The 11,177-nt window shown below is 53.3% G+C and overlaps 1 protein-coding gene across 1 annotated transcript; it reads left to right on the top strand.

Annotated features, from left to right (window-relative positions):
* The first annotated feature begins 447 nt into the window (after positions 1-447).
* Positions 448-10,410, top strand: LOC133776656 (nucleoside diphosphate kinase A). The gene is made up of 5 exons (XM_062215794.1): positions 448-558; positions 1,825-1,954; positions 8,125-8,226; positions 9,593-9,705; positions 10,112-10,410. Exons 2-5 carry the CDS (start codon positions 1,829-1,831, stop codon positions 10,227-10,229), a joined length of 459 nt encoding a protein of 152 aa, XP_062071778.1. The 5' UTR covers positions 448-558; positions 1,825-1,828; the 3' UTR covers positions 10,230-10,410.
* The last annotated feature ends 767 nt before the right edge of the window (positions 10,411-11,177 follow it).

An 11,177-nucleotide genomic window follows, 5' to 3' on the forward strand; every position in this document is an offset into this window, starting at 1 on the left:
AACTTCCAGGTCTCAGTGTGCATGTTTACCGTTTGCCCCTCCTCCGCACCCCACCGCCAGAAGCTCCAAGACTGCATGGTTTATCCCCAGGGCCCAGGTTAGCGCCTGGCACACAGCAGGTGCTCAGCAAATGGCTCACTGCTTGACAGGCCCGGGGCCAGGAAAATCACCAAGCAGGAGCGCCGCCTCGGCTTCTAGGTCAGGCGCTCCAGTGGACTTCACGTAAAGTGCGAGCGCCACCTCTCGGGAAGCCAACTTGTTCTGGAAGGACGGAAGTGAGTCACAGAGGCTGGCAGGGAAAAACACAGGGAGGCGGGCAGCCGGAAGGGCCCGAAGACCCCAGCACCGGAAATTAGCCGTCGGAAGATGGCTCCCCAGAAAGACGCCCTACTCACCGGAGGAAGCGTGGGCGAGCGGTGTCCCTCCAAAACGGGTTCCTCCGCGGCAGCCTTGCGAATAAACGTTCCGCGCGTGTGGGTGCTGGGAGCCGCGTGGGGTCGGGACGCGTTTCCGGTGCCGGCGACAGCGGCCGGAGCTGAAGCCCAAGCAGCTGCAGGGGTGAGGACGTTTGGAGTCCCGAGGGGGAAAGGACGAGGGCTGGGGTCGGGGGAGGGGAGAGGACAAGAGGTGTGGCGACGAGGTGGCTTCGTGGCCAGGGGGATGGGCTGGGAGGAGGGGCGGGAGCGGGTGTGCAGGTGCAGCCCTGTCCGCGCAGGTCCCGCGCCGCATGGACTCGCCTTTGTCCGTGGCCGCCCCTCCCCGCACGCCGCAGCGACGGGGCCTCGTTGGTCTCTGTCGGGGCCCGCGCGGCACTCAGCACGTGCTTGCCGAATGAATGAATGACAGGGTGTGTGCGAATGAGACCGGCGTGGAGCGCATGTACAGCGTAGGGGCTGTTTCTGATCTTAAAGGTAGCTCCGTTTTCTCCTGGAGAACCTGCCCCGCGCGCCGCCTTCGGTTCTCCAGCCGGTCCTTGGGCCTTTTTTTCTTGAAAGGACGGGGTGGTTATCATGGAGGGCATTTCCTTTGCGCTTGATGGCTGGTAGGCCCTGCCAGGTATGGCAGACAGACAGGAGCCGGCCAGCCCCATAGGAGGGTCGCACGCCAGGGTGGGCGAGGGGGAAACACACACTGGATTTGGACCACAGTTGTTAAGGTGCTGTCCTAAGAGGTTAACTAAACAGGAAGGTAGAGCCGGGAGGTGAGTGTCTCACCTTAGTGTTTGCTGAGGCGGCCGCCGCCTCGCTTTCTCGCCCTGTGAAGCCGGAGCTCCTAGGCCTTCTCCCAGTGTGGGGTCCTAAGTAGTGTGTGTAGCTTCCTCACCTTTTAAGGCGGAGCATACATTGCATAGGGTTGGGAAACCACCTGGTCCTGCTGCGGGGGACCTGTTTCTGCATTTGTCGAGTGAAGGGGACGGTAGTGACAGATTTCCTGCAGCCACGGCCGCGGCGGTTGGGCACACTGTGTCCTGCTGCCTTGCACCAGGTGTCACCCCTGTTCTCACCAGCGTGGCTTCTTGAGGAAGATGGTGCTTTGTTTCCACATCCGCTGCCTGCGGCCCAGCACCGTGTTGGGTAGGGACTGGATACGTGCAGCTGAAGTCGCAGCCCCTGCTCTTGCACTGGTCCTGGCTTTGGGGTTTTTAGCTCTTGGATGAGGGGACTGGGGGGAACTGGTTTTTTGTTTCGTTTTGTTTTTTTTTCCAGAGAGACCTGGGTTGGCATGACAGATTGAAGCCAGCTTTCTGCGGTAATCCGCTTGAGAGGGATAATGATGAACACAGAGAGTTCAGTGCTGTCTCACTCCCCCACCCACTCTCCCCAGGACCATGGCCAACACCGAGCGCACCTTCATTGCCATCAAGCCCGACGGGGTTCAGCGGGGGCTTGTGGGAGAGATCATCAAACGTTTTGAGCAGAAGGGCTTCCGCCTCGTTAGTCTGAAATTAATGCAGGTGAGTGGACTGCCTTCCTCTTATTTTGAGCCCTTTGTAGCGTAGGGGAAGATGGTACATGCAGCCGCCTCTTTCTCCCTTCCCCTCTGTTTCACAGTCCCTGTGGTAGAGTGAACACAAACTCCTCAGTGACCTAGCATCTTGGCTGACCCTTGGAACAAACTGAGATTCTTGGGACTTTGGAAGATAGTCTGTGTTCCCTTGGCAGTGCCGAATCCCACCTGTTACTGTGAGTTCTGACTCAGAGCTCTGAGCACTTTTGAGCTCTGCTCTTGAACCTCATGAGCAGATAATTTAGATCTGCCCACTCCTTTTTTTTTTTTTTAAGATTATTTATTTGAAGGTCAGAATTACAGAGAGGGGAGGAAGAGGCAGAGAGAATGAGAGAGAGAGAGCGAGCGAGAGAGAGAGAATCTTCCATCCACTGCTTCACTGCCCACATGGCTGCAACTGCTGAGGCCAAACTTCTTCGGGGTCTCCTGCTGGGTGCGTGGGAAACCAAGGACTTGGGTGATTCTCTGCTGCTGTCCCAGGTACATTAGCAGGCAGCTGGATGGGCAGCAGAGCAGCAGGGACTTGAGCCAGTGCCCATATAGGATGCCAGCAGGGCAGGCAGCAGCTTTACTGCTCTGCCACAGCACCAGCCCTGCAGATTGTTATCCAGGAAGAAAATCTTCTTGTTATCAGTGACCACCCGTTTAGTATCTAGCATGTATTAGGCCCCATAGGGCCATGTGGAGGAAAACTGGGCTTTTGCCTTTGGGGAGGCCCTCCTGAAACAGCAGAGAGCAGGGACACCTGCAAAGCAGTGCTTCAATGAGTGACCAATCTTGATTGACCCCTTGCAGATCCAAGAGATGAAAATTCAAATTCCTGGGCTGGCGCCGTGGCTTAACAGGCTAATCCTCTGCCTTGCGGCGCTGGCACACCGGGTTCTAGTCCCAGTTGGGGCACCGGATTCTATCCCAGTTGCCCTTCTTCCAGGCCAGCTCTCTGCTATGGCCCGGGAAGGCAGTGGAGGATGGCCCAGGTCCTTGGGCCCTGCACCCGCATGGGAGACCAGGAGAGGTACCTGGCTCCTGGCTTCGGATCAGCGCGATGAGCCGGCCGCAGTGGCCATTGGAGGGTAAACCAAGGGCAAAATGGAAAACCTTTCTCTCTGTCTCTGTCTCTCACTATCCACTCTGCCTGTCAAAAAAAAGAAAGAAAAGAAAAGAAAATTTCCCAGTAGATTAGGACACAAATGGTTTTCCACTCAAGGAATCAACTTTGGAGCCTCCAAGCACATTTTACTTATTTAAAAACATTTTTTTTTTTTTTTTTGACAGGCAGAGTGGACAGTGAGAGAGAGAGACAGAGAGGAAGGTCTTCCTTTTGCCCTTGGTTCACCCTCCATTGGCCGCTGCAGCCGGCACATTGTGCTGATCCGAAGCCAGGAGCCAGGTGCTTCTCCTGGTCTCCCATGCGGGTGCAGGGCCCAAGCACTTGGGCCATCCTCCACTGCCTTCCCGGGCCATAGCAGAGAGCTGGCCTGGAAGAAGGGCAACTGGGATAGAATCTGGCGCCCCAACCGGGACTAGAACCTGGTGTGCCGGCGCTGCAAGGTGGAGGATTAGCCTGTTAAGCCACGGTGCCGGCCTAAAAACATTTTTTAAAGTTTTTGGTTCTATTTATTTGAAAGGCAAAGTGACAGAGAGGGAGAGAGAGACAGACAGAGACACCTTTCAGATGAGATTGGGCACATTCAGGGTATGGCCATGGACAACAGAAACATCTTTCATGTGCTGCTTCACTCCCCAAATACCTACAGCCCTGCAACAAAGAGGCTGGGTCAGGCTGAAGCCAGGAACTCAGTCCAAGTTTCCCACATGGGTGGCAGGGACCCAAGTACTTGAGCCAGCATCTGCATCATCATCAGCTCCCAGGTGCATGTGAGCAGGACGCTGAGATCAGAAGCTAAGGTGGTCGGGGCTGATGCTGTGGTGGAGCTGGTAAGGCTGCTGCCTGCAGTAGCAGCATCCCATATGGGCGCCGGTTCGCGACCTGGCTGTTCCAATGCCAGTCCAGCTCTCTGCTATGGCCTGGGAAAGCAGTAGAAGATGGCCCAAGTCCTTGGGTCCATGCACCCGTGTGGGAGACCTGGAAGAAGCTCCTGGCTCCTGGCCTCAGATTGGCCCAGCTCTAGCTGTTGCTTCCATTTGGGAAGTGAACCAGTGGATGGAAGACTCCCCCCCACCTCCACTGCCTCTGCCTCAGCCTCTCTGTAACTCTGCCTTCCAAATAAATAAACAAATCCTTAAAACAACAACAACAAAAAAAAAAAAAACAGCAGCAGCAGCAGCTGAGGTGGGACTCAGTCACAGGCACTCTGATGCGGGGTGGGCATGCTAAGTGGCAGCTTAACCTCTGCATCACAAAACCCACCCCACGAGAGCCCTTTTTTTTTTTTTTTTTAAGGATTTCTTTATTTATTTTAAAGGCAGAGTGACAGGGAGAGAGTAAAAGAGAGAGGGAGAGAGAGGTCTTCCATCTGCTAGTTCACTCCCCAGATGGCTGCAACAGTCAGGACTGGGTCAGACTAAAACCAAGAATCTGGAACTCCATCCTGGTCTCCCGTGTGGGTGCAGGAACCCTTGTTCTCGGGCTGTCTTCTGCCGCCTTTTCAGGTGCATTAACAGGAAACTGGGTCCAAAGTAGAGTAGCTGGAACTTGAACCAGCAGTCCAACCTGGAATTTGAGTGTCTCAAGTGGCAGCTGAACCTACTACACCACAATACCTACCCTTTCTAGTACATTTTTTTTTTTTTTTTTTTTGACAGGCAGAGTTAGTGAGAGAGAGAGAGAGACAGAGAGAATGGTCTTCCTTTTCCGTTGGTTCACCCCCCAAATGGCTGCCACGGCTGGCGCGCTGCGCCGATCTGAAGCCAAGAGCCAGGTGCTTCTCCTGGTCTCCCATGGGGTGCAGGGCCCAAGCACTTGGGCCATCCTCCACTGCCTTTCCAAGCCACAGCAGAGAGCTGGACTGGAAGAGGAGCAACTGGGACTAGAATCTGGGGTGCCGGTGCCGCAGGCGCAAGATTAGCCAAGTGAGCCATGGCGCCAGCCTTTCTTTTAATTTCTATTAAATTTAGTTTGATTTGCATATGTGGTATTTCAGAAAAGCTGCTATAATGTAAGGGGTAGACTGATGCTGTGCTCAGGGGAGCGCACAGTGTGATGGTGGGAGCCAGGTGTGCAGTACACGCAGTGGTCTCCAGAGGGTTGGCGTGTTCAACCAGGTTTTGAAGGTGAAGTGAAATGAACACGTTGTTCTTTGGGGATTCAGTGTGTGCTGGGTACATGTTGTTTTTCCTAGCCCTCATGACAACCCTGAGAGGCACTTCTGTTCTCATAGTTGTTAGTGGTGATCCCGAGGCTGGGAGAGGTTAAGCAGTGTGCCTACAGCACAGCACAGCCAGTGATGCAGCTGGGATTTTATCTTGGGCCTCTTGCATCCCTAAATGCTTCTTTCTCCTTTACACTGGATTTCCTATCAGGGATACGGGTTGGTGAGAACGGAAGGCGGGAGAGCTGCCGAAACTCTGAAGGGTTGCTGACATCTGGTGCAGGGTGGGATCAGGGCAGCTCTTGAGGTCATCTCCTTACTCAGAGAAGCCTGTGATCTGTTCCCCAGGCTAAACATAGTCAGAACTAATGGGTGGACTGAAAAGAAAGGTCAGGTCAGTGGGTTGTGGGAGACTTCTACAAAAAATTGTCCATTTGGATAAGAAGGGACAGGGTGAGGAGTGGCACCTGCCAAGGATTGCTTGCGTGGCCAGACAATCCTGCTTTGGCTAAGTGGTGGGATGGTCTGGGTGTGCCTTTCAGCTGACCCGCTCATTTGTGTCACGGAGGTGTGCAGTCTGATTCATGCACTGCAGTGCTGGACCCCTCACCAGTGCACCTGCAGTGGCAGAGAGAACACAGCCACGCTGGGCTGCTCTGCAGATGGCTTGTGCTCTGGCTGACTTGATCTGTTCACACATACCAGCCTTGCAGTGTGAGAGATTCTGGTTTCTTCTTCAGCAAAATTATTTGTCGCTAGATATGATGAACTTCTGGGTGGTTTACAAGTAACTGGGAGTCACTTGGTTCTCACACTGGGCCTTTATCCTCTGCATGAATTTGGAGGATCCCGGGGAAATGGTCTTGTTCAGTTTGCTGTTCACTGAATGCTGGGGTTACCTCCCTCACTTCCCTCTAATGTTTTAGTTTGGGTTTGCTCTGGAAAATGAGATGACTGGGGGTCGGCACTGGCTTAGCCGGTACGGCTGCTGCCTGCAGTGCCAGCATCCCATGGGGTGCTGATTCGAGTCCTGGCTGCTCCACTTCTGATCCAGCTCTCTGCTGTGGTCTGGGAAAGCAGTGGAAGATGGCCCAAGTCCTTGGGCCCCTGCACCTATGGGAGACTCAGAGGAAGCTCCTGGCTCCTGGCTTTGTATCAGCCCAGCTCCTGCCGTTTCAGCCATCTAGGGAGTGAACCAACAGAGGGAAGACCCTCTCTCTCCCTCTGCCTCTCTTACTCTGCCTTTCAAATAAATAAAATAAATCTTTTTTTTTTTTTTTTTTTACAGGCAGAGTGGATAGTGAGAGAGACAGAGAGAAAGGTCTTCCTTTTTGCCGTTGGTTCACCCTCTAATGGCCGCTGCGGCCGGCGCACCACGCTGATCCGAAGCCAGGAGCCAGGTGCTTCTCTTGACCTCCCATGCGGGTGCAGGGCCCAAGGACTTGGGCCATCCTCCACTGCACTCCCGGGCCATAGCAGAGAGCTGGCCTGGAAGAGGAGTGACCGGTATAGAACCCGGTGTGCCGGCGCCGCAAGGCGGAGGATTAGCCTGTTAAGCCACGGCGCCGGCCTAAAATAAATCTTTAAAAAGAAAGAAAGAAAGAAAATGAGATGACTGGATTGAGTCCTAGCGTTCTGTGGTTTTATTGTGATCTATCAAGGCCAGCAGGGGGAAGACTGGTTCAGAGCTGTGGCATCACCACTAGTTCTCGTCACTGCTCTCCCTTCTCCCTGGCAGTGTGGAGAATGAATTAAGTTACTACAGAATCAGTGAGCTGAGTGCTCCCTTTTTTTTTTTTTTTTAATATAGATTTATGCATTTATTTGAAAGGCAGAACTAGAGAGAGAGAAAGACAGAAAGAAATCTGTCTACTGCTTCTGTCTACTACTTCACTCCCTAAATGGCTGAAGCCAGGAGCCTAGAACTCCCCTCTGGGTCTGCTGTGTGGGTGCAGGGGCCCGAGTAGTTGGGTCATCTGTTGCTTCCCTAGGCACATTAGCAGGATTGGAAGTGGAGCCTCTGGCACATGAACTGATGCCCAGATGGGATGTTGGGGTTGATGGCGGCGGCTTGACCTGTTATACCATAACACCAGCCCCTGAGAGCTCATGTTTACAAATTTTTAAAAAAGATTTATTAATTTATTTGAAAGGCAGAGTTACAGAGAGGCAAAGGCAGAGGGAGAGGTCTCCCATCCACTGGTTCACTCCCCAGATGGCCACAACACCTGGAGCTGCGCTGATGCGAAACCAGGAACCAGGAGCTTCTTCCGGGTCTCCCACACAAATGCAGGGGCCCAAGCACTTGGGCCATCTTCCACTGCCTTCCCAGGCCATAGCAGAGAGCTGGACTGGAAGAGGAGCAGCTGGCACACGAACTGGCACCCATATGGGATGCCAGTGCCACAGGCGGTTACTTTATCTGCTATACCACAGTGCCGGCTCCTTGCATTTTAAATTTTTTCTAAAATTAATTTCTTTTTTAAATTTGAGAGACAGAGAGAGAGCGTGCTGCCGTCTGCTGATTCATTTCCCATATACCAGCAATGGCTGGGGCTGGGCTGGGGTCAGAGCTGGGTGCCAGGTGTGCACTCAGGTTCTCCCACATGGTGGCAGGAACCGAGATGCTTGAGCGGCCACCTGCTGTGTCCCGGAGTCTGCATTATCCGGAAGCTGGAGTCGGGACTGGAGCTGGGCGTTGATCCTGGTTACCGCAGTGTGGTGTGCAAGCGTCTTAGCTAGTGTCTTCACCCTGAGGCTAAACATCCAGTGATTTGAATAAAATCGATTGCTGGTTCTGCCAGTAGTTTTGGGGCCAGTTTTCATTCTGTGTCCTGTGGAACAGGCATCCGAAGACCTCCTCAGGGAACACTACATCGACCTGAAGGACCGTCCGTTCTTTCCCGGCCTTGTGAAATACATGCACTCGGGACCCGTGGTCGCCATGGTGAGTGTGCCTGTGTGGGAGTGAGAGCGAGTGCTGTGATTCCAGCCTCTGATGCCAGGTCTTCACTGCTGTAGATGAGACTGGGGCTGGCAGGATGGCTCGGCCAGGTTCTGATTCAGCTAGAGAGCTAGCAGACTCTGAACACCCGGGGGAGGAGGGATCAGGAGAGACGGCTGACTGTAAGCTGCTGGAGGACAGAGAGATTGTCTTGTTGATGCCGGTACCACTTCTCCAAGTACACACGGCTTGTCATTTCGCGGGTACCACTTCTCCAAGTATACACGGCTTGTCGTTTCGCGGCCAGGCTATCTTCTAGCCACTGGTTATGTGGCCATGAATGAGAAAGAGAAGATGCCTGTTTCCAAGCCTTCTTTGCCTAGACTTCTTGAAGGGGTCGGGGGTGGGCAGACAAGAAAGAAACGCATGCCCAGTTACACAGTGGCACTGCATGCACAGATACAAAGGATGGGATGATGTGACAGCAAGTGGCCACTTTCGATTGGATGGGAAGGGATGTGATTTTCAGGCTGAGATAGGAATGACAGGAAGGAGCCAGCCACGCATAAAAATCACAGTAAAGACCGTCCCCAAACAAGCCAATAGCACGTGCCAAGGACTCAAAGTAGGGAGAAGCAAGGCTTTCTGAGGACAGTTGGGCCGGCACAAGCCTGGTGAGGGAGAGAGAAGTTGGGGTAGATGAGATGGCAGGCAGGCAGGCAGGCAGGCAGGGTCTGCATCATACAAGCTGTGTCAGACTGTATACTCCACGAGTGCTGGGAAGCTATGGGCCGTTTTATACTAGGCACTTTATTTACTTATCTTTTATTTATTGGAAAGGCAGAGAGAGTGAGAGTGTGTGTGTCTCCCATCTGCTGATTTGTTCCCAAATGCCCACAATGGCTGGGAATGGGCCAGACCCAGGCCAGGAGCTCGGAACTCAATCTGTGTGTTCCATGTGGGTGGCAGGGGCCTAGTACTTCAGCCTCACTTGCTGTTCCCCAGGGTGTGAATTAGCAGGAAGCTAAAATTGGAGTGGAGCCGGGACTCTGATACGGGATGCGGGTGTGCCAAGTGCCGGGTTAACTGCTGTGCCAAGTGCCCACTGCGTGCTTGGCATTTTGAGAAGGCCACTCTGCCTGCCAGGTTGAGCATGGATTGTAGGAGGCAAGAGTGAGGGCAGACAGACCAGTATCCCCAGTGCTGGAAGAGGTAGGTGCTCTATGGATATTCATTCAAGGAATGGGTATCATTCAATGGGGCCTTTTTCTTTTCCTTATTTATTTCTTCTTTTGTAAAAAACAGCAGTTGCCAGATTTTCTGCTGAGATTGGTTTTCGTCTTCATGGTATCTTCTTTTGTCCTTGGAGGTCTGGGAGGGGCTGAACGTGGTGAAGACAGGCCGAGTGATGCTCGGGGAGACCAACCCTGCGGACTCCAAGCCGGGCACCATCCGCGGGGACTTGTGCATCCAGGTTGGCAGGTGGGCTTTGTCATCTTTACCCTTTTCTAGAGTCTGACTTGGTTGTTAGAGGATTTTGGTTCCTGGGGCTGGAGGCAGACATGAAGCCGTAGGTGGCGTGATTTTATCCGAGTTGATTGTTCTCCTCCAGTTGATATTTGGCGTCAAGGGCTGTCTGCCTTTGGTTGTCAGCATCATAGCAGTTGTGCCTCTGTCGAGAGCATAGCACCTGGAAAGTCTTCCCTGGAAGCCCTCACCACTAGCATCCTTGTTGGCGGGAGGGGAGGGGACGGGGAGGGCATGCATCCTGCTGATGGTGGCCGTGTTGACGTGGTCTGATGGACCTGGGCCCAGTTGGAATGCAGTGGGCTTCTGGGCGGTTTAATTCTGTTGTTCTTGGTCATGTGGCTCTCTCTCTCCCACCCAGGAACATCATTCATGGCAGCGATTCTGTGGAGAGTGCCGAGAAGGAGATCAGCCTGTGGTTTCAGCCCGAGGAGCTAGTGGATTACAAGAGTTGTGCTCAGGACTGGATCTACGAGTGACAGGAGGTGGATGCCTTTCCCAGCCACTTCCCCTCCTTCCTGTGGAGAGAGGACCAGACTGTAGCAAACCTAGTTATTTCCAGAATTTCCTTATAATCTGGAGGGGAACTCTTGGAGCTGTGAGTGCTCCCTGTACAGTGTTATGTGCTCCCATCAGATTAAAATGTTTCATCCCAATGTAGGATTCCTTGAGTTGGTTACTTTGTATTTCAGTATTGCTTTACGTTCTTTTTTCCCCACTGTTTTTTTTTGTTTTGTTTTGACAGGCAGAGTGGATAGTGAGAGAGAGAGACAGAGAGAAAGGTCTTCCTTTTTGCTGTTGGTTCACCCTCTCACCCTCCAATGGCCGCTGCGGCTGGCGCATCTCGCTGATCCGAAGCCAGGAGCCAGGTGCTTCTCCTGGTCTCCCATGCGGGTGCAGGGCCCAAGGACCTGGGCCATCCTCCACTGCCTTCCTGGGCCATAGCAGAGAGCTGGCCTGGAAGAGGGGCAACTGGGATAGAATCCGGCACCCCAACCGGGACTAGAACCCGGTGTGCTGGCGCCGCAAGGCGGAGGATTAGCCTGTTAAGCCACAGCGCCGGCTTTTTTTTTTTTTTTAAAGATTTTATTTATTTGAGAGGTAGAGTTACAGACAGTGAGAGGGAGAGACAGAGAGAAAGGTCTTCCATTTGCTGTTTCACTCCCTAAATGGCTGGAGCTGAGCCAATCTGAAGCCAGGAGCCAGGAGCTTCTTCCAGGTCACCCACGCAGGTGCAGGGGCCCAAGCACTTGGGCCATCTTCTGTTTTCCAAGGCCATAGCAGAGAGATGGATTGGAAGAGGAGCAGCCAAGACTGGAACAAGCACCCATATGGGACCGGCGCCGCAGGTGGAAGATTAACCTACTTTGCTACAGCGGCAGCCCCCTACTGTTTTTAAATACAACTATTTTAATTAATTAATTAAT

This window comes from Lepus europaeus, chromosome 18 (genome assembly GCF_033115175.1).
Source record: "Lepus europaeus isolate LE1 chromosome 18, mLepTim1.pri, whole genome shotgun sequence".
In the NCBI taxonomy this organism is placed as follows: domain Eukaryota; kingdom Metazoa; phylum Chordata; class Mammalia; order Lagomorpha; family Leporidae; genus Lepus; species Lepus europaeus.

What these genes read in the sequence shown, in the direction of transcription:
- LOC133776656 (XM_062215794.1), top strand. Translation starts at nt 1,829, where the DNA reads ATGGCCAACACCGAGCGCACCTTCATTGCCATCAAGCCCGACGGGGTT. An exon ending in CGGGACCCGTGGTCGCCATG is followed by an intron (nt 8,227 to 9,592) that starts GTGAGTGTGCCT and finishes TTGTCCTTGGAG; the next exon opens with GTCTGGGAGGGGCTGAACGT. An exon ending in TTGTGCATCCAGGTTGGCAG is followed by an intron (nt 9,706 to 10,111) that starts GTGGGCTTTGTC and finishes TCTCCCACCCAG; the next exon opens with GAACATCATTCATGGCAGCG.